The 22994-nt window shown below is 36.2% G+C and overlaps 1 protein-coding gene across 1 annotated transcript; it reads left to right on the top strand.

Moving 5' to 3' along the window:
- Position 1: 1 nt before the first annotated feature.
- On the top strand, positions 2 to 18647 carry ERMARD (ER membrane associated RNA degradation). The gene is made up of 18 exons (XM_051811153.1): positions 2 to 43; positions 1314 to 1482; positions 2631 to 2770; positions 3262 to 3363; positions 4834 to 4923; positions 6026 to 6123; positions 6678 to 6814; positions 8131 to 8245; positions 8789 to 8891; positions 9334 to 9363; positions 9879 to 9947; positions 11912 to 12082; positions 12953 to 13036; positions 13842 to 13921; positions 14649 to 14777; positions 16248 to 16457; positions 17404 to 17517; positions 18139 to 18647. The coding sequence occupies exons 2-18, from the start codon at positions 1314 to 1316 to the stop codon at positions 18296 to 18298; spliced, it is 2001 nt and encodes a 666-aa protein (XP_051667113.1). The 5' UTR covers positions 2 to 43; the 3' UTR covers positions 18299 to 18647.
- Positions 18648 to 22994: the final 4347 nt, after the last annotated feature.

Here is a 22994-nt window from a genome sequence, read left to right as displayed (position 1 = left end):
GCCCGGGCGTGACGCAGCGCGGGCGGGGCCGGCGGTAACGGAGGTACCGGAGGTAGCGGCGCCATGGCGGGGGCGGCTCCGGCAGCGGGACCGGGGGCTCGGGGCTGGGGTGGCCGCCGCCCTCAGGGCTGCGGACGGGCCCTTCTGGGCCTCGGGCAATGCTGCGGCCGGAAGGCGGCGCGGCGGGGAGGAGAGAGGGGGAGGCAGGAGGAGGCAGCCCTGCCCAGCTTCTGCCAGTGCAAGCGTGGGGCTTGATGACCTCTCCCTTCACAGATCACAGCCCTGCCCCACGCTCGGCCTGTTTTAGATAAATAATAATAATAAAGGGTGGCTGCGTTAGTGCAGGATTTGCTCTGGCCTCTTGTCCCTGACAGTGAAACGGAGGGGGGAGGGAAGGACAAGTTGAAGGTCTGAATGATATTTTATCGACGTTTCAGATTATTTATTTTTATTTTTTTTTTAATAGAAGAGAGGTACTCCTGGTGGCAGCTAACACGGATTCCCGATAGGAACTGTTACCCTTACTCCGTGCCAATACCCATATAAATATCTCATCTCTCCTTGAAGACATGAATACAGGAATTACATATCATGAGGGTCTATTCTGCCACCTAATTAAAGAGAAAAAAATTTTTTTAATTTAATGCAATTTTTTTTATTTGTTGTGGTACTTCATTTTCAAACAATTTCTTGTCTGTTTCATTAATGAGAAAGCATGACTTTTGGGGGTTTTTCTTTACTAAATCAGAAGCATTTTCTTCATTTTTAGCATGGGGCGTTATATTCTTGCAAATTTTTTAGTTGAAAGTGTGCTAATGAATCAGTTTGTCTTTCTGTATAGAATAATGTGGAAATAACATTAATGCTTAGATTGTAGCTAACATTGCTACAATGGGGAGGAATTCACATGTTCCTCCCCTACCCCCCTCCAAGGATTTTGCTGGTCGTAAGGACTGGAGCTCTTGATTGTACTTGAAATAGCATCAGTTTCTCTGCAAACTCAGAGATTAGACAGAACATCTATGTATAAACTGCTTCAGTCTATCTTGTTATCAGTTCAGTAGATAGCCACTCTGAAATCATCCTGGCACTATGAAAATAGAGCAGTTCTACCCCTCAGTTTTCCCAGGGTGTTTCTGGTCGAGAGTTCCTTTCATCATATGCATAATGAAACTTGTATTGCAAACCTTAACAACTTGTTTACAGATGCGGTATTACTGTCTATCTGTGCTGATGGGTATGTTTTAATAATTTTCTTTGTCTCGTGCCTTCTTGATAGAAGAATTATTTTTGTTTGTGTGTGTTTGTTCTAGATGGCGTTGTCAGACTCGGTCACTACTTGTCTTTCTCAGCCTGTGCATTATGCAATTTGCAAACTTGGATTTGAGAAGAAAGACACATATGATATTAACAATATTTTATCTGGAAATGGTGAAGTGTGTTGGCAAGCTGTTACAGAGCATGTGTGTTACCTTGAATCAGGTTGGTGTTTACCTGCTGTAGTAGTGATGATACATTTAAGACTGATGCAGAATTTCAGTACCACACAATATGATAGCAATTCTAGCTGAGTTACAACATTTTGCTACTGTACAGCATTAGCTTTGCTACTGATTTAGAGTATGTACAGTTAATATCTACAAAGAGCTTTAAATTTTTCATCCACATTTGGTATTTGGCTTTTGCTGGCTCCTAAGGTTCATGTAATCTGTAGCTGCTACTTTGCCTTCATCTTGGTTCCCAGTTTAATGTGCCTGTAACATAAGGGTTCAGTCCTGCTTCTTTCCAACCTCATAATTGCTGCCTTCTGTGTTCTTTATATTCCTTTTGCAGTAAACTTAAAACACTCAGGGGCCATCAGTATTCCTACTGTTGCTTCTGGTTTTGTTTCCCCAACTCTAGCTTGTACAGAAGTACCATTTGGTTTCTCTTCTGTATGTAGAATAGTTCATAGCTGTTTTTTAACCAAAGAAAACATTTATACCCTGATGAACTCACTGAATTTTAATTTACCAAATTGCATCATGCAAGCTCTGTTATTAATTTCCAGACGTAGTTAAAGTGACACATGTTTTTGCCTCTAGGACTATCTCTCAGTAAATGACAAGAATTCATTTTCCAATAAAAAGTGTCCCACCAAAAAGAATCAGTGATACCACTCTGTAAGGTACCATATCCATCTGCATTCTTTAAAGGGTGTAAGTGGTGCAACTGGACTGAGCCTACTGAGCCTGCATTAGCTTCCAACTCGATTATGTGGAATTTCTGTAGAAATTCTAGTGGATTCTTCCCATTTCAACAAATGCAGAACATTAATGATTCTATTTACTTCCATATTTTCTTGTGTTTAGGCTTTGTTGTTTTTTTTTAATTTTGGTTAGTTGGTTTTGTTTTGTTTTATTTGGAGAAGATGCTCAATCTTACCTGATTTTGCACTGCAGCTTTACTTTTCAATATCTGTGTTTTAGACAGTAAATTGTAGTGTATTAATTGTGCTAGAAAAGTCTGGATTAAATTCTCTGTGCTAAAGATGTACACAAGCTCGAGCAGGTTTTATTCCTTATGAGTTTTAAAATATTGGACCTTTGGAAAGATCGGTACACTAATCACCTTCTCTTTTTCAATTTAAGATCAAAGTGTGGATTATATCAAAAGCATACGATCATTAGGACCTGTATGTGAGTCTGTTAATGTGCACTTCAAATCTCTGACCAAGGAGCAATTCGTAATTCAGTATGCATCGTGGTTGCACTGGACAAACTGCACAGAGGTATAGAAATTTCTGTTAACAGTTTGTATTTTGGCATATGAATCCTTTGTGGAAGTTTAATGTAAGAACAAAAAAGAGATATCCGTGAACCAAAATGTTTAGAATTTGTGACTGATTGTCCGTCTCTGTTATGTGGTTGCTTGTAGTTTCCCTGACTTTGTAATTATATTTTATATTAGAGAACATGAGGTGCTTTGGGCCTGTTCTAACATAAGATCATAGGATTTTGTTTTTCTAATAATCTGTGCCTAACTTTACCTTATAAAGTTATTGTGGATAATTTTTATATATGTAGGGCACTACGTATCAAGAGGTGCTCTAGGGAAATTTCTCTCCAGGCATCTATATTTTTATCTCCTTGGCACAGTTTTCTTTCTACATTTGTATAGCAACTATCTCAGAGGAATATTTAAGTTTCTCTGTGCTTTTTAAAATTTGATTTTTCCTTCTGAATATTTAACACAACATTCTTCCTCTCCTCAATCATACAGGTATTTCTTGAAGTGTTTGATGTTTTACAATATGCACAAACTACAGAAGTTGCTCTTGGCTTAATGAAACTAACATCATGCTTGGAGCGAGCCTTGGGTGATGTAAGTGCCAAGATGTGGAGTCTGTTACAGATTTGGCTTCTTATAAGATGGGAATGAGCTCTTGGATTTAATTGTGTATTGAAAAAGTGAAATTAGCCTGTACTGTAGTAGTACACTAATAGTCCAGGTGCACTTTGAGTCAGACAGAGGTTCTTTTCTGGATCCAGTTGTGCTGGGGAAGCACATCTGGGGCTCCTTCACCTGTGCTGGTAGCACCGCTTGTGTGAGTGCTGTTACTAACCAATTTAATTAAAAAAGAAAAGAGTTTGATTAATCAATAGGTCTTTTCTACTTTGATTTATTTAACTGAAACAGGGAGCAACGTAGCTTCCACAAAAGATCTGATGGTATAGTAACTTCTCTGAGGAGTGGCATGCAGGTGGAAAAATGGCTTGCTAAATAACTTTTTTCCTGGGGAGAAGGGAGCAATGGCTATTCAAAGAGTGTTTGCTGCTGGGCTATCTTAGGCACAGATAAGTTAAAATAGCTGGTTGTTAAATATCTATGAGGAGCTCTAGAGAAGGAAATGACAGAGAAAGAACAATGGACTAACAGACAAATTTGCCCAAGAAGGGGGCTTGGTAAATTTAAAGTAACAAAAAATTACCAAAAATTGGAAAAAGCTGTCAGGGAGAATACAAAGAACAGAAGGCATGATAGCAGCTGAAAATAGAGATGCTGAGATGCTGAGATGCCCAACAAGGATAAAACCTAGTTTAAGGAACGGCCTGAATCAGAAGACAAACCACAAGTCTCCTCCCTTTAAAACTGACAGACCCTGTAGATTTCTAGGGTAAGAATGAAATATTGTGTCCTTGGTAGAGTTTATTCCCATAATTATGTTCTTGTTGTGCTTTACTGTTTTTTTGTGGTTTGGGGTTTTTTTGGAAGAGAAGAGCAGTACATGTACAGACACTGTAAAAAGCCTAACTATGGAAACATTAAGAAGGATATTCACTCCTTTCTGATATGTTACCTAAATTTTAACTTGTTACGAAATTACAGAATTTAAAACCTTTTTAAGGACTTGCTGTATTTTGTTTGATTAGTGTTTTTACAATCATCGTCATCATCATCATCATGGCCAGGCTTTGCAAACAAAGATTTGGGAAGGGCTCTACCCACATTTGCTACAAGCGCACTGGTGGCTAAAAAGGCCAATGCGAGATAGGCATGTCCAGTTGCAAAAGGCACAGCAGAAAAACTCCTTAGGTGGTATTGACAAGACACGATTCTTTCTATATTGTCTTTTCTCCTCGAGAGTGATCCTGTGTGCGTTTTCAAAGGAAGCAGCAGCGTTATAGATGGTGTGTCTCCAGACCTCTTGATTGGAGGCCAATGATGATGATGATGTTTTTACAATAATGAAAATGGTTACTGGGTGAAATAGTCAAGTTATATGTTTGAAATACAAAGAAGTACACTAAATTATTTATGTTATCTGTTCTGCTTTTTTTTTTTTTTTAATAGGTATATTTACTTAAGGGTAACGATTGCCCTTTCCTTCTAAGAGACTTGCTTGCATCTAAGCAGCTAGCAGTTATCTTTGGACAAGCTGTTGTAAGTGCACACTTTTGAAATAAGTAATAAATATTGAGCTGGTTTTCTTCTGGCCAAATGGCAGGTGTCCAAGCATAGCCTTTACTTGTACTGAAGAAGAGGTTGCAAATTCTGTGTATCGTAGATTTATTTTCATTTTATACATGTTACCGTCTGGGGGTTATATGATTCAAAGAAAAAATTAATATTGTAAAAGAAAGAGTTTTAAAGGCAAGATCATAAGTTCTTATTTCCCTTTCTGTATGAAAAACCTACATATGTAAAATTTCACATACCTGGCAGGTGACAAGCAGAGTTCATCTGCCTCATTCTGAGTTACACCATTTGAAAATTCACATCATGCACTGGCTGTTTCTGATAAACTGTGTTGCTCTTGACCACCAATGTAATAACATGCTTTATAACATTTACCATATCAGAATTTTTCAAAATAGAGGAAACTAATTTGCAAAAAAAAAAAAAAAATCCACAAAAATTTGATGATATTTGCACTCTTGTGTAAACAGAGTAGATGGATCTTCCACATGCAGTCTTACAAGAGCACATTCTTTCTTAGAACAAAATATTGGGTGTGAACTGCAGAAGCCTGTGTTGTTAGCCAGTCTAGTAGTGTAACAAAAACTATTTCTTGAATTTTGATGGCATATGGAATACTTAAATTCTTACAATTGAAAAATAAGCCACTTTCCCATTTTGTTTGATAGTGATCTGGGAATACAACTTTGAATGCAAATTCTATATTTTATGCTAATTTGCATTAAATTATGTGAACTTATACTACAAGAAGTAAGAGCTATACTTTATCTCATTTTTTTGGCTGTCATAACTGCTTGGAATGTCCAATAACTAGTTTTGTTTGTCCCATATTATATTCTATAGCCTGTACAAATAAGATGAACAATTTCCTTTCAGAGAATGCTGGGAATTGCAAACAATGAGTTTCTGTCACTGTGACAAACTGTGGCCAGTCATGTTGAAAGTAGATATTATAGTTTCTCAATAACTTCTGAAGTTTTCTGTTAGGGAAAGATAATAAAATTAAGAAAGATAATAAATAAATAATATATTTCTTCATGCAGTAATTATTTTGTTTATTAATTAGATGAATGTACTGAGGATATTCATTGGCTCTCCATATGGTCTGAATCTTCGTAATGTTTTGTGGCATGGATTTGCATCCCCACAAGAAATTCCTGCCAAGTAAGTTACCAAAAAATATCTCATTTTCTTAACAGTCAGACTTGCAAGTTCTTGAAAAGTGGACGGTAAAACTTACTTCTCTCATGGGGAAAAAAAAATAAATTGTCCAAAGGCCTCTGTCAGTATTCTGACAGATTTCTCCTGCTGCTGTTTCTTCTCTGGAAATGGATTTCTGTAGAATACTTCAGCCATTATTAGGACCAGTGTTTTTTGTACTGTTAAGTTAAGTAAGAAAACTTAACTTTTTTTTTGAAATTCTGTCAGGGCAGTGAGGAATAACTTGGAACAAAAGACACAGGAATAGGGTAGAAGGAGGAGCAACAGCAGCCAATGGAGAATACAGCGATGCTTTTTTCCTGATTCTAGTCTTTAATTTTTTTTCATGCTTGTGAACATAATTAGTTATTAAGTGCCCCTGCTCACGTGGGGAGTGTAGGTTTTGGGTGTTCTTTGAAAGAGTGAAAAAAACCCTTTATCCCTAACTCAGAAATGTTGATCTTTACAGAAGATTTCTTTGTATAAGCTTTTCTAATATATTATGTTATTCTCCCTAGATATTGTGCTATGCTGCTTTTTTTAACTGCAGGGTTGGGTCAGTTGTTGCAGACTTATCTTCTGCAAAATAACTGCATTTTACTACATCGACCTTGTGTGATCTTCGTTAGCTTAGAGGAACTTGATGTATTTCCAGGCAAGTATTTAAATATTAGCAAGTTTTTTATTATATATTTGCTATTGTTTGATTGTTCAAAAGCGCTGTTGAAAATAATGCATCTTCTAGAGTTCCAAGATTAAATCTTGACTAAGATACCTGTATATACTGTCATTAGATGAATCAGTCATGATTGTAGGACAGCTTTTTAATAGGTAGGCAGTTGCACTGACTATTTAATCAAAAAATACTGTGTTCTAAAATAATTGTAATACGTTGAAATATGAAACATGACTGCTTCTAAAAGACTTCAACTGTATACTCCATTTTTTGATTATGAGAGTTCATTTCATCTAACGGTGGTCTAGTTTGCCTTTACAAAATCTAACTTCTTCCAGAAACAATGGGTTCCAGCTGCAAGGGTCCCAGCAGGAGTGCCCTCAGTCTTACAGGGAAGATAGTGCTGAAACACAGTAAAGGATGATGGCACATCTTCAGTATACTAATGCTTTTCTCAGGGAAACACTTGAAGTCCGATTAAAACTGTCTCATCTCCCTGTCTTCAGACCTTATTTTGTTTATTCCTACTATTTTTAAGGCAACAGCAGCATATGGGAAGTCTTGGTGTCAGTGGTCATCGTGGTCGATTTGTGCTATATAATCTGTTTGCCAGTGGAACATCCATCCATGGAACTGAGACAGGGCTTTTGGGAACCAAATCAAGCTGATAACATCCCAATAATGTTGTAGTATAAATGCTATAACTTGATTTGATTTAAAAAATGCTAAGTGCAATCAAGTCCCACTTACCATTTTAATCTTTCTTTTGGATAAGACATTTATAATGTGAATGCATATATATGAGTTTCATTACGTGGTAGCATTGAAGTATGAAGTGTTAATTTACTATGCTACGTGTCAACACAGAAAATTAATAAAGTAGAAACAATGTGCTCATGTTCAAATATTCATGCTGCTGTACTGATTTTGAGTGAATAGAAATGATTAATTTATATTACACTTTTTAAAAGTATTTGAAGTAGATGGAAAACAACTCCACAGAATCTAGGTCCAGTTGCTGTGTAGTGTTTTAATCTCAATAAAAAGCAAACATGACTTTTTAACTGTTTTTACTCTGTAATTTTATATTATCACCACAAATGCAATCTTATATACTCAAATTCTGATCCTAAATATGGCTACTGTTGTACCTGCAAAGTTAAAATAAATTGGATAACTTTAAATCTCCCTTTACAAATGTTGAAATAGTATTATATTTTCAGTGAAATATTAAGAATGCATTAGTAAACTGGAGATTATATGTAGTTTTTCAATGTTGTTTTGTTAACTTGTAGATCTCAATAATGAAACACTTTCCATAGCTGAAGAGCTTGTAAAACTGTCCAGTTTTGTGTTAAAAACAACGTTACCATTTTGGATCGCTGCTTTAACAGCTTTCAAGCAAAGCAGGTAAGTCAAATTTTTTAAATTATTTTTTAATAGAATTTATTCTATATAGAATAATATATTCTATATTTATAATCTGCATTCACAGATTCCAAAGCTTTTTACTAAGTCTGTTACTTAACTTATGCCAACATATCATTAGGCATTGTTATGGTGATCCCTCAGAAAGTTTCTCAACTTATGACTTTGTTTTGTGCCAAATAAGGTTATAAACTATATTTTGAACCCTAAAAAGAACTGTTGGAGATGTAGCAACAAAGGAGAGACTTACAAAGCAAGCAAAATAAATCTCCGCATATTAAGATTTTGAATTTTTAAAAAAAGTGTATTGTTTTGTTTTTATCTCCCATGCTTCACCTTTCAGTAAGTTATTCTAGCCTCTGAGCTTGTATTCAGTGATCAGTTTATGTTTGGCACAGGTAGTCATTTATTGTTTGTTTACAAAGTGCATTACCAGGGAATTTTGGTCCAGGTCGTTTGGCCTGAGACTTTAAGTCTGAAATGGCTGAATGGAGAAAAACCTGGATATCTCTGTTAATTTTTCAGGTATGCTGACAGTGTGATTCTCTTACTTCCTCAGCTGGAAGTTGGACTTAGATTGCTCTTCACTACAGCTAATAAATGTCCAAATCGCTTGCTGACAGCTGAGGTAAAATTTCTGTCTAAAGTCAATTATGATTTAGTGCTTACAATATTTGCAAAATAGTTATTCTTGAAGAATAGTGTCTATAAACATTTACAGATTTACCAAAAAAAAATGTCAGTCAATTATGGAAAATTATTTACAAATTTCCAGTTGAGATTCACGAATGCCTTTAATTTTTTTAAAATGTCTGCCAGTAAAAAGAACTGAAAAAGTAGTTGAAGGTTAGTGTTCAGAAACAGTAGTTTAGGGTGGAAAGTAAGCCATGATATATTTATTGTAAAAAAACTCAGCACAAAATCCAAAACTCCCTTCATTTGTAAGGGGGCTTTTTTTTGCTATTCATGCACCTCTGGTATCTCATGCAAATGAATAAATAAAAGTTTGATATACATGTCTAGTTATTTGATTTTGTTTGAAAATAAAATAATATTGTCTTTTGTTCTAGTCTTCTGCTTTCTACACCACTTTCGATGAGGTACTGTGATTTTTTTTTTTAATTTAATATATATCAACGTCAGAATTTAAGCACATGCATGTTTCCCATTACTAGAGTCTTGAGTGCACTTTCTTGTGTTGGATAAGACATTATTTCTAGCTTTTTTCGACATAAAAAATGATGGACAGTAAACATTTTAAATTTTTAATCCTCCAGAAAATATCAAAATTAATACACATTGTAATAAACGGAATATTTTGTTCTAAATGTTTTTAGCTTGAAATTCTTCACTCCACAGAAAGAAACATTCTGTCATTTTTCCTAGATTCAGTTATTCAAAATAAATACAAATAAATATTGCAAACAGAAATCCTCAATTTTACAAGTTGTTTGAGTTATCTCAAATTGTCAGTAGTAATTAGGGACCTTGATTCTAGAGTGGCAGAAGGAATTGCATAAAATCAGGAAAACTAATTACTTTAGTTATGTTTCTTCTTTGATTATTTGGCTTTCAATAATATAGTAAGTTTCTGTTCAAATTACTTTTCTTCTAGATGCTAGCAAAGCATTTGGATAACGGTGAAGTCAACCAGCTACCTGTAGTTCTTGAAGAGCCTGCCATGGCAAGTGTTTTGAAAGTTTTCTGTGGTTTGGTTGTTTGTTTGTTTTTTCTTGTTGTTTTCATTTGTTTTTTTTTTTTAGTTTAGTAATGTCTTTATGACCACGCCTTTTATTTATTTATTACATATAGCTTGTATCCAGCACCTTAGAACCAGAAGCTTGTTAGCCTTTTTCATTGGGAAGGATGCAAGGTAGTGTCTCACAAGCTATATTGAGTTAGGATATAGGACTACCTTTCCTTCTGAAATGTAGACGTCTCAGAGATACTTTTCTTTAGACTTCTGAAGTTCAGCTGAATGGAGCAGAAGAAGAACTGATGCCTCATACAGGAAAATTTCAAACTTATTTCTGATTGCTTCTGGGACACATCTACTATCTGGGCAGATGGCACAAAAATGTGGCTCAAACCTGCAAAGCACATTCTGCATCTCACTACCCAAACATATCGTGAACAGGAAAACTAGGGGTGTTGAATTTAGAGATCTTTAGAGATCTCAGGTTACTGTCCTGTTGCCAGAGGCAGTGGGGTGTGGAGGGCTTGGGGCACGAAGTTGAAGGAAGTTCTGTGGTTTTTCTGTGGCTGGTGTTTCTCAGCGGGGGAGGGGGGGGGCTACATGGGGTGATTTCTATTAGAAGCTGCTAGAAGTTTCCTCCCCCCCACCCCCCGTGGAGCCAATGACAGCTGGCTACAGGAAGGACTTCCTGCTGTTTGGCCAAGGGAGAGACAATTGTTGCACCTCTGTGATAACATATTTAAGAAAAAAGGTTGTTGCACAGAAGAAATTGGAGCCAGGGGGGTGGCAGAGGGAAGCTTCCAGGCCCAGGCCACGAGGCCTCAGCCCAGGACAGGTGTGGCGCTGGAGCAGAGCCAGGCCAAGCTGGAGTGGCAGCCATGGCCTGGGGCTGCACAGCAGCTGCCCCGGGGCAGGCACAGCGCTGGAACCACACCGGGCCAGCTGAACCCATGATGGAACAAGTGGATGCATGAAAATGGAGGACTGCTACCCTCGTGGGAGGCCCAGGGGTAGTGGGGTCCTTCAGAAGATCTGTGGCCCGTGGAGAGGGAAGCCCACGCTGGAGCAGTGTCTTCTGGGTAGGACTACTGACCCCTGTGGGGAACCCACGCCGGTACAGTATTCTGCATCAAGGACTGCATTCTATGAAAAAACCATCAGGGTACAGAGACTCCTGCATCCCAAGACCTGCGGCCCGAGGGGGGGGTGGATCCATGTGGGTGAAGTCCACCAAAGACTATTTCCCATGGGAGGGACCCATGGAATGGGACAGGGGGATGACTCAGAGCTTTAGCCCCTGTAGCCCATGGAGAAAGACCTTGGTGGAGCAGGCTCTCCGCTGCAGCCCATCTAAGGGTAACTCACAAGTGTAGCAGATATGGAAGACCTGTTGCCCTGTGAGTGGAGAAGGGTGACTCACAAGTGCAGCTGACTTGGAAGACCTGTTGCCTTATAGGTTTAGGTGGACTTCTCTTCCTGCACTGATGCAGGAGGAGGAGGGAGAATATGGAAGGAAGGAGGGGTGGTTGAAAAGTGTGTTTAAATCTGTTTTATCTCTCACTCTTTAGCTCCTATCCTGTTAGTAATAAATTTTAGTGCTATCCTCACATTGAATCTGTCTTGCCTGTGTGACCTCTCCTAGCTCTTAGCAATTTTCGTGGGTGTTTGGAACCTGGCTAGGGTCAACCCACGACAGAAGTCTGTTGTTAGCTCTCCGAATTCAGCATGTATGTTAGTTTTGAATTTCCTCAGAAGCTACCAAGATGGATGAGTTGCACTTTTTTTTTTGTTATGAGTATAGTTTGCATTGTTTTTTTTTCTGAATATCTGAAAGCCCCTTTCCTACAGGCATGATCACATACCTGTCTGTCAGGGATATTCTGTACACTGAATATATTCAATTCTATGTGCATACACATAGAATTCTGTACACTTGATGTATGTTTCCACAGGAATTTCTTTGGGATTTCTTGAACCACCAGGAGGGTCCACGTGTAAGAGATCGTTTAAGCCATGGAGAAATCAATCTGGAAGCATTTCCCAGAGAAGTAGCTAATCAGATAGTTGCATTTGCAATTACTCTTCTCTGCAGATTCTCAGATGAGAATATGTTTTCTCTTAAGGTAGGGATTAGTATTATGTTCTCAGAAGATTTTTTTTTCGGTTACTTTGGATACCAAATATGTTTTTAGAGAGTTTGACTGAATCTTTCTTGAGAGCTGCTTTTTGTGGAAATGAAGTATTCATCCAAGTAAAAAATTGTGAAAATATGTTTTTGCCTAGTTTTGTAGTGAAATAAATACAGAAGGTTTTCCAAAAGATTACCCTTTCTTCCTGTGCCTTAATTTGTTGGCTTAACCAGTCCTTATTCATGTGGTTAATCCATAAATTATAGTGATTCCACTTAATTTTGTAAAATTGTATTGATACCTAGCCTGTTTATCTGCTGAATTATCCAAAAGGTATGCACAACTGCTGTAGCTCACCCACTGAGGTATGTAGTTACTGAGATTTTCCTTTTCCAAGACATTGTAAATAATGGTGGCTTGCTAATGTTGTTTGTATCCATACTTATACTGTGAATTTGTAAACACTTTTTGTCTAGCAATATGTTTGTCAACATTAGTGATTATTGTATTTGCTCTCCCCAGTTTCCTGTTTATATTTGGGATTACTTCTTTCAATACGATACAGCAACCCATGAGATAAAGCTTTCATTCATTAGTTGCAGCTCTTTTTAGTTTCTCAAGAAGTATTGCATGCTGCTGCATTATGAAAATACTTGGTTGCTTTTCTGTCAGCTGCTGTCAGGTTTCATAGGTAAAATGTGTGAAATTAAGCTTTAACCACTCACTGTGCTGATTACTTCTTTCAGCCCTCACGGATTCGGAAGTCTTTACTGACATCAGTGCTATAGGTGGCTTTCATAAAATAATATATAAGTCTAGGTCTGTGTATGATTATTGTGTGTTGTCTGTGATTTTGTAAATCAGGAACACATGGTCATAAAACCACTGATGAACTGTGCAAGTTGCTACCAATCTCGATTTCATCCAATTTCCCGTCTCAAGAAACAGGTAGGTGTCCACATCTATGAAATCATTTCAGTCTTTAAAATGTGAATCGTTAAAATTAGTCTAATTGTTTTCTTCGTGCTTTGTTTGTCCTAAAAACAGTTAAAATCTTACATATTTTTTAATTGTTTTTTGCTGTATCTTTTAAAATTAAAGGAAATTACAGTTGCTAAAATGAGATATAACTATGCACACTCCTGTTGATGCAATTGATACTGTGGGTGTGTTCTAGATCACTGAATAGGTTTATTCTTACCTGAATTATTCTTGCTGTTCTGTAGTTTTTTTAATTTTCTTATGCTTTCTTATGTCAGAACCACTGGTTGGTCATGTCTCCAGGAATTTTGGATTAGGCTATTGCTAAGGTTTTTATTGTATGAAAACTAGCTGACTAAGATTCGGTCGTTGTAGCAAAATCTGCTTTCCATTGTCATGGTAGTTTTCTGCCAGTCAGTTTAATGAACTGTTTTAGGATGTTCCTCTCTTGATTTGGGTGTACAGTAGATATACTTAGTACTTTTACTTTTCCACAGTGTTCAAACAGTATGCTATAAAAGTTATGTTAGTTAACTTTTAACATTAAAAGAAATGTAGAAAGAATAGTCAACTAGTTTATTCAGATAATGTTTTAGCATGGAAGTGTGGTCAAGACTTTCTGCCCTAACATAGACCTTAACAATTGAGGTTGGCTTACACAATTATGATTACTTAGTTTTTTTCTGAAATTACCACTAAGCAAAGTGAAATGCATTGACCTGTCTGTCAAAGGCTACACTTTACAAAACATTTTTTGTTATGTGTTTTTAAGGTGCTGGAATGTATGAAGAGCATTCACTTATGGTCCGGATTGCCAACAGTGTCTGAGGAACAAGTTCAAACAATTAAAGGGTATATATATATGCTATATAAGATAGTTTTCAAAATAGTTATGAAGAATGGGGTTTGAGATCGTGAAATGTCTCTCCATATATTTTACTAGAAAGATTGTAGATGCCAGAGGGGTTGTGAGAAGACCCCTTTGTTCTCTTTAGCTTAATCTGTGCTGTGCACATCAGTACAAGTACTGTAAAAGCTATAAATAATGTGCTAATTTGAAGGGAGTGAGAAGATACCTGAAACACAGAGGTGTTAGTGGCTCCATATTCTGTTTCTGAAGAAATGGTCACCAAATGTAAAACAGAAAATAATGCCTTATTTTGAAAAGGACTTGGTAACCAAAATAGTGGAAGACTTTATATAAGATATTAGTTAGAAAAAGAGTGTAACGTTCTCTTGTTATTTGAAAAGGAGGAAGTCATTAATAATATCACTGGAGGAAATTGTACTTGTTTAGAGCTGAGAAATGAAAATACAATGCATCTATCACATATTCAGTATACTGCAGGATTTTGATGAAGGGAGGATTAAGAGGGGTTCTGAAGATTGCTGAGACTGAGAAAAGGTTGTATTTAGTTGGAGAAATAAAATCATACTTACAAAATGGAGGGAAAAGAACCGTAATATCAGAGTGAGAATTAAATATGCTGCTATAAAAAAAATCTACATCTTGATCTATGCTATTTGAGAAATAATAAGTACTACACTTTTATCATCTCAATTGTTTTCTTTTTTTAAGTTTGGAAGAAAATGCTGAAGCTAGTACTTTAATTTTGATGATATCTGAAATTTCATCTCAGTTGGTGCAATATATGCCCCAGAACTGCTGTAGTTCAGATGATCCAATCAATAGTGTCCTAACAGAGAGGTGAGTTTGCCTCCTGGTTCCTGCTCTCAGCTTCTACATACATAAGAAGTCTCAAACCTGAGTTACTCACTTCCCTGTTTTCAGAGCAATGCTTGAAATGTTGTATGCACTTTTCTGTTGTTGTTGCTGATTTAATCTGAAAATCTTAGAATCGCAGCTGAGCATCATCTTGAAAATTAAGATGGGACGTTGTAGATTTGGGAATTACAGTAGAGATTTTACTTTGAAATTAACATGAAAAAATAACTATTTTTCTCTCAGGCTGGGAAAGCAAAATAATTAAAATGCTTATGTACTGACTAGATTAGGTTGGTTTTAATCCGTTTTGTGTGCTAAAATTGCATCAGAAATTTGTTTTAATGTATTTGGTGTCACAGCTGTATATGGCATTCAAAATGGTCATACACTACTAAATAATTGTGTTTTTACATACTTTAATATCAAGATTCAGAAATAGAAGATATGTTGTAATACATGGTGTCAGACTTGGAGGTATGTTAGTTCCAATTATGTCTACTTGGAATAATGTTCAAAACAATTTGACTTTTGATTTCCACTCTTAAGGGAGCCTTAAGACTCCCATGATTGCATGAGTATGTTGGAACAAAATACTCCTAATCAAACCCATTAGGCATGAGCAGGATAGTGCAAAGAGGATTTTACCTGTTGCTTTACTTACATAATGTGTGGGCCTGTTTTTCCCACCCACCAATCTTCAATTTTCTCATTTATGAAAAAGAAGCCTAATTACTAAAGTCATAAACTTTATTTTGGAATTTTCTGCCTCTGTCACTTTTGGTGATTGATGTGTTGCTGTTTCAGAGGTGATTTGAGCATGAGGGAGATTAGCAAACACTTCTGTAAAAACAGTGTTTGAAGTGATGTGTGACACATCAGGGTAGTAGATTAGAATAGGACAGCAGGAACGTATTTGTGTGATTTAACAAAGCATGATCTGTGTGGTGTTGATTAAAAAAATTGTCTCACCACCTGCATTTTACAAAATGTTAAGTCTGCTGCTTGTTTTGCCCAGAAGAAGGACCACACACTAATGGAAGTACTAATTAATACCATTTGTTTCAGTGAGTTTTATTATGGTGAATGTTAATTGATTATGAGTTGAACTATGGTGGGAGGCTTCAACCACAACCCTGCTGTGATTTGATGTGTTCAATATATCATTTCAGGCAGGCAGTTTCATTTATTGTGGTTTTGTTTCTTTGATCTGAAATGGGAAACATATTCATCACCAGCAGTTTTGCATTTATATTCAGTAAAGTGATAAAGAACGCAATCACTACCCCCGCTACACAGATCCTTGCTTTTTTTCAGTCTTGAGGTAAGGGCAGTTTGTTTCCAGGTTTTCTGAGTTAAAACATTATGAGTCAAACCACACTGAATATGAAATGTATCTCATGTTAAATCCAGCTAACGAAAGATTGACATTAAAAACCCCTTCCTGTTTTGGAGGCTGTTGACTGAACTTTGCGATACACGTATTTGCACGCTTTATTCTCCTCGACCGGTTCTGGAAATTGTGGTGATACTCCGCAAAATAAGCACGCAGTGCCATCAAGTGTCCGAACAAGTTATTGCCGGCGCTGAGGTGAGATACGCGCAGTGGGTGAACAAGACTCTACGTTCTCGTCAGAGGCATAACTATCTACGGATGTTGAACAGGTTGGCTGATGGTTTTCCTTTGCTTAGGCTGAGAGAGAGTGGCTGCACTCTACTGTTGCTGGCTTTCAGTGGTTTGTCTTAGAAGGTTAAAGTCAACAGTGTTTGCATGTTCTCATTAACCATTTCAGAGTTAAGTGTCAAACTAGATTTCTGTTGAGCAGCAATGTTGAACTAAAAAGAAAATCAAACTGGAGAATAATTGAGTGGGTATTTTTTAGCATTGCTAGATTACTTCACTGTAAATTACAAGCTTTCAAATTAAGTATCATTTAAATGATAGATTGTATTTTTGTAGATGCTAGCTTTTCCTGTTTATTAAACATATAAATGCCATTCAAGATTTATCTGAGTGCAATAGGTTTAACTGATTTGAAGACTTTATCTACTTTAGTTTGCTGCTTTTTATAGTTATACCTGAATCAGCATCTTTATATATAGATATATCTATATGTAGATTATTTAATATTTCATTAAATTTTGTTCCTATTCCTAAGTGCTTTCCTGGGTTTTATGAATCTACTTTAAAAACCAGGAAAACTGTAGATTTTGTATTATTGGCCAGGTTATGTTCCTAAAAATGTTAACCATATTATTTAAGAAACAACTTAAACTGAAACCGATGATACATTTTGCAAATCAGTTGAAATCTGCTTTATTATCTATGGAATAATGGGTGCCCATGAGTTTTTCTTTGGAATCTTAACTTTATGAATTTCATTTTTTTCCTCTTTTGGAGGTTTCATCATTTATAGTCTTCATTCCTTGTTCTGGGATTTGCACTTTTTGCTGAAGGACATTTCATAGTCCTTTTTTTTTTTTCCCCCCACTCTGCAATATCCAGCTATTTAGGATTGGTGCAGAAGTCTGAAGAATTCTTCTATGTTTGTGATTTTTTTTTAATTTGGTTTTAGTTTGTTTATTTTATTTTGGTTTTTTTTATTTCTAGCATTAAATTTTTGTCTCCAGTGTTGCGACTCATCTTAATATTGATTACTGTGGAAGTAGTCAGTGTTCATGCCGTTTGTAAGAAGAATCCTTTTGATTATCAGCAGTATCTAAAGTGAGTATCTAAACTTACTTTATGAAAATAGGAATTGTACATATTCCTTTCTGATCTGTAATACAAATCCTGTAGAGATTTTCTATCATTAGTCATAATTATACTTCAGACAATGTTCACTTAAGAACTAAAATAACTCAGCTGAAAATATATGGTCCAGTTATTCACATTTTTAATTTTTATTAGACTCCCGCTTAGTATAGATAGGAAACAGTCATACACTCAAATAAGAATACATAAATGCTGTATTTAAGATGTTGGTGATTTTTCTCTTTGTGTGTCAATTAATAGCTGGTTGGGTGTCATATACATTGTGAAACATTTGACTGAGAAAAGAAAGGAAGCCATTTGGGGAAAATTCTGTCACACATTTTGTCACTCTATTCTTTCTATGGAAGTGTTAATTGCAGTTCTGAAAATCTTTGCATCCTACTGTGAGAGTGAGGGAGCGGTTCTTTTCCAGAAGTAGAACAAACCTGTGAATGTATTGATCATCTTGAGGAAGATTTGGATATTTGAAGACGTTAGCAGCTTTAAATCAGGCATTGAGATATTTTTCTTTTTTTTTTTTCTTTTTAAATCCTTTTAAAAGCTTTTCTTCTCTGGTGTTATTTCTCATAGGTTTTTGAAGTTAATCTTGCAGTATACTGAAAACTTGGTGACATACACAAGCCCTGAGAAAAACAAGTGGGATGAAACCATGGAACTTACAAACAAGGCTTTGATAAAAATAAGAAAAATCAGTGACAGAAAGCTAATGTTAATGCATCTGGCTACATGAATTAAATGGGCTTAAGATTGTTTGGACATTGTGCTATCTAAAGAGTTCTGGAGTCCTCGTGTTTGTCAAGTCTAATTCAAAGACAAACTTCATCAGACATTGTCAAAATTTGGATGCAAAATATAGTCTTTTTATTAGAAGGTAGCTGTTGAGACTGGAGATGAATGATCAAGCTGTCGTAGAATATATTGTTTACTGAATGCACTGAAAAAGATTTACTGTGAACTAAATCAGGATAATGCAAGTTCTACTGTAAATATATTTTGTGGTTTGTACATTGGGCACTTTTTTTGTAGTTTTCTATTGTATTGAAAAACAGCTAAATAAAGAGTGTGAATAAAAGATCTGAGACTTTTAAATTCAAAAAGTAATTTTTTACTTTGCAATACACTGGAATTTATGTCAGATGCTGTGTTCAACAGGTTAGGAAACGATGAGCATAGAATAGCGCTCGTTGGCACCTGTGGTTGTTGGTATTAGTTCTAAACAGTGTAAGATCTTGCATTGAGGTAGAGCTGATAACACAATAACCAGTTGTTGATATACCATAATTTAAAGGATACAAGGTGGAATAACTTTAGCACAACATGTGTTTATTTTGTTTAATTTCACCTACTCATTCCCAATACATATTTAGTTAGTCAGTGGATGAACACTCATGTGCACATGCTCACAGACACATATTCATTGTGGTTCAGAAAGTTATCCTCTTGTTGCACACAACATTCATTTGAATAGTTTGGTTTTTTAAAATAAATTCTCCCCCTTTTTCATCACCAAAGAATAGAATTTCAAAGAACAGATTCACAGAAGACCACCAGTGTCTATCCATTTGCTTTCTCCTATGGAGAGTAAAACCAGGGGGTACTGTCTGGAGAATATTTGTCCCTACAAAGGATTAGAGATTCAAGTTACATTTTAATAAGCTTCTTTGCAATGTTTCTTGACTGGTAATCACAGTGAGAGTTTGGTTTATTTGGTGTGGGGGATTGATATACACTATGATCATGTTGCTTCCTTTATGTTACTCTTGAAATATATCGTGTGTGTTTGAAATTTAGCTATGTCATAGCTTTTTTATTGCTATGAAATCTAAAGGGTGTGAAGAAGTTTGAACTAGATAAAAAAAGATAAAGAATAGAGAATAATGAATTAAATGCAGTGTATGAGCCACAGTGTAAAATTTCAGCTTTTTTAAAAACCTCAGTTGGCAAATGTTAATGATATTTTTGGAGGCTTATATACTTTGACTTTGCTCAGATATGTTAACTTCAGCTAGGTGTGACTTGGTAGTGACATTTATGATGACACTTGCTTTGATGGTGGTAAGTATTGTAAGGGAGTGGGTGATAAGTATTGTAAGGCAAAAACTATTTAGGATTTACATATTGACTGTATGAAAGAGATCAAGAAACTAAAACACAGTCATGTTTTAGAAGTACATAAATGGCTGACATACTTTCTCCTTTTGGAAGTGTGTTCATGTACTGAAAAGCACCTTTATAGACTATAGATGTATATTTTCGACAGCATAAGCTCTCCTTTTGTTCCTATATTTAAACTTCACTAAAATTATCTTGTGTGCTGTTCTCTTCATATACTTTTACCTAAGATACAGCACATTGACAGTTTCTTCTTTTGTAATTAGTGCCATTGATGTCATTTGCTGCTCTAAGTCCGCGGTAAGAAACATGGACTTCTGGCAATTTTGTTAAAGATGCTTTTCGGGTTTGTTTTCCTACCTCTGAAACTCTCTTATGGGAACACTGCTGCCATCTATTGTTAAACAAATCTTGAACAGGCTGGGACAATCCAGTTATTTATTCTGACTTAATGTTGTCATTTGCCAGTAGGGCTTATGGCTTATGAGTTCTTCCTGCTGTTAAAAGACTTGTGGAATACAGCTGTAGAATAAGTGTATATCCTACAATGCACATTGAAGAACAAATGGCAAGAGATATGGTAGAGGTCATTGGGTTTGTCCTTTATCAGTTACTTACTTTTCCACTTCAATTACTCATCTTTGCCATCTCTTTGGAATCACTTTTAAGTTATTAGAAAGAGTCTTAACTGTGAACACTCAGAGAGTATTGCTGAGAGCAAACAAGCTTGGAATAACCTAAGACATCCAGTGTCATGCATGAGTAACACTGACAAAACACATCACATTTAAATGCAAGTGTTCTGATTTTGTTGTCCTAAAGGAAATTAATTCAGGATCTGAGCTGTCCAAAACTGCATAGTCATCCATTAGGCATTCAAATAGTTGTTCAGTCTTTTTTCAAAATTCTGGAAATTTCAAATATCTAGACTTGTACCAAAGAATGTTTTCTTGCAAGTGTGGCATTTCATCCAAGTGTTACTTGGATCTGCTTTAATTGTCAGCCTTGCTCCCTGAGGTCTGTGTTTTCCTTGAGGTATTCACTCAGTGAATCTACACAGACATAGACATGGAATATCCAGCATCCTCTGAGGAAAGTTGTTAAAGTATTTTGTTTTGCTGGATAATGCTGATGAGGGAGTGATGATTCCTGTAAGTTCTGAGTTCAATTAACCAATTTATGTGTGTGTGTGTATTAGTTAAAAATAACTGAGAATTTTTTTCTAATATTTCCTGGTCTTAAAAGCTAATGTTAGGCATCCCAACTCAAAGAATTTATAACAGAAGTTTGGCAAATGTGGAAGAAAATCAGGTATTCATCTTCTTGGCTATGGGAATTCATTGGAATTCCTTTGCACGTTCTTGACTGTCCCATTTGAAGAAGAGGAGCATCTCTAATCATTTTAGCTTTTCAGTAATGAGATGTAGTTCCTCTGCCTGCCTTCCATCTCAAGGAGAGTTTTCAGGTGGGAGATTTTATTCAATAGTAACAAATAGAATGCTCTTAATTCAAATTGGCATGGATATAGTTTTCAAGTAAAGGTAGAAATCCTTTGTTGCTTATAATAGAACTAGTGAAAATTAATGTTGTAGGAAGTTCTCTGAATCCATTGTCTCCATCATTATGTGAACGGTTTTATTCAATATGCATAAATATTTGAAGAAAAGGCAATCTCTGAAGTAATTAAATTGTGGTTGTGTGAACATTATGATTTTTTGTACCTTCTAGGAAACATCAAGACCAACTAGAGGTTTACCGAGGCAGTCACTGCACAAATACAGTGAAACATCTATTATGGTAGGCATCTGTGTGTGGAAACAAAGCTTGCCCTTTATGTTCTTTCTGTCATTCTCTAGTTGATGCTCTCCACAATGATGATAGAAGGGGTTAGAAACAGAACCATGTGTTCTTATACAAATGTGACACCACTGGCTAAAAGTAATTAAAACCTTGTTGGGGTTGTCATCACTATTGCATAATACAGAAATGTTTACGTAAGAAGTAGAGCAACAAATTTGATTTACTTTTATCTTTTAATAATTCCCATCTAGCTGTTTTGAAGCAGCCTGATAGCCTTTGAAGTGAACACATGGTGGCAGTGTTTGGTAATTCAAAACAGCACTCCAGGCTGACGTTCGCTTTCTTATCTCTTTTCTTAGGATGTGTATAAAGAAATCAAGTTTTCTTTTGATTTCATCAGCTTTTCTTATATGTGTCTCTAATTGTGTCTTCTCATGAAACTTTTTTCTAATTTGTTTTCAGATCACTTTTGGAGAAATTGAACATCTCTGAAAAAAGAAGTTTTGCAAACATTTTAATAATTAGGTGGATGTTCATCACATTTACCACGCTATTTGCTGAGGACTTTTTGAATTTGCCAGAGGCTCATCAGCTCCCCCTTTCCTTACTCAGTTTAAGAGAATGAGTTCTTTGAATTTAAAAAGTTACTTATTCGAACAAATTATTGTTTTACAAAACATAAGTATCCAGATTGTCCCTTATTAATTGCTGTGATATCACACAAAAAAAATCTTATCTCAAAAGTAGTATGTACCTTTTGCACAAGAATAATAATTGTCAAGAAATGTGTTTATTGAGAAAATTGCACTAAGGTCTCAGCCTTATTGCTGTGGTAATGCTTTTTCAATCTGTTGAAACTGAAATGTGCTATTCATGTGCCACCCTGCAAAGAAGATCTAGCTGAGCATTGCTTGTTGGGTGGCCTTTGAAAACCTTGTTCACAGTAGCACTTTCAAACCATGCGGAGAGATTGCAGCTAAAAAGGATTTTCATTCACATGAATTGATTTTTGTGCACTGTGAAATCTTGTGTAGAAATGTTGGAACATCCCCAGAAGAGCTTGTTTTTGCTTTACAGTACATGAGTGCATCTGGTCCATGTATGGTGTATCAACTTTTCTTCATAAATTAGTTTGCAGATGCAGAGCAGATTTCTGCTGGTGCAAACTATTCCTGTCCTATCTTCTTCAGTTCAGATCCTTTACTTTGCTAAGGATCTTCTCTGTGCTGTTTGGGTTTCCCTTGACGAGTGCTGGTTTCTGTCTGTGCATCTTGTACGTTTTCAGTGGACTGGAAGAAAGAGCTATGTAGTTCAGATTAAATTGCTGTATAGCAAAGCCTAATTAATTTAGTGGCTTACTTTGTAGGGAAGTGGGGATCATATGGGACTTCAGAGCTACAAACCAAATTCTTATTCTTTAATGTTTTTGCGTTTGAGGAAGACCTTCACCTAAAAGTGAGTTTTCTTTTGGAGGCTTTTTTTGGGCAGTGCTATAGGTTAGAACACCTGATTTT

Source organism: Manacus candei, unplaced genomic scaffold (assembly GCF_025592945.1).
Source record: "Manacus candei isolate 608988 ecotype Guabito, Panama unplaced genomic scaffold, ASM2559294v1 h1tg000081l, whole genome shotgun sequence".
NCBI classification, from domain to species: domain Eukaryota; kingdom Metazoa; phylum Chordata; class Aves; order Passeriformes; family Pipridae; genus Manacus; species Manacus candei.
Note: the sequence above shows the minus strand (reverse complement) of the source record. Positions and strands in the feature narration are given on the sequence as shown.

Coding starts and splice junctions, on each gene's coding strand:
- ERMARD (XM_051811153.1), top strand. CDS start 1,314: ATGGCGTTGTCAGACTCGGTCACTACTTGTCTTTCTCAGCCTGTGCAT. Junction 4,924..6,025: donor TTATCTTTGGACAAGCTGTT/GTAAGTGCACAC, acceptor TTTATTAATTAG/ATGAATGTACTGAGGATATT. Junction 17,518..18,138: donor GATTATCAGCAGTATCTAAA/GTGAGTATCTAA, acceptor TATTTCTCATAG/GTTTTTGAAGTTAATCTTGC.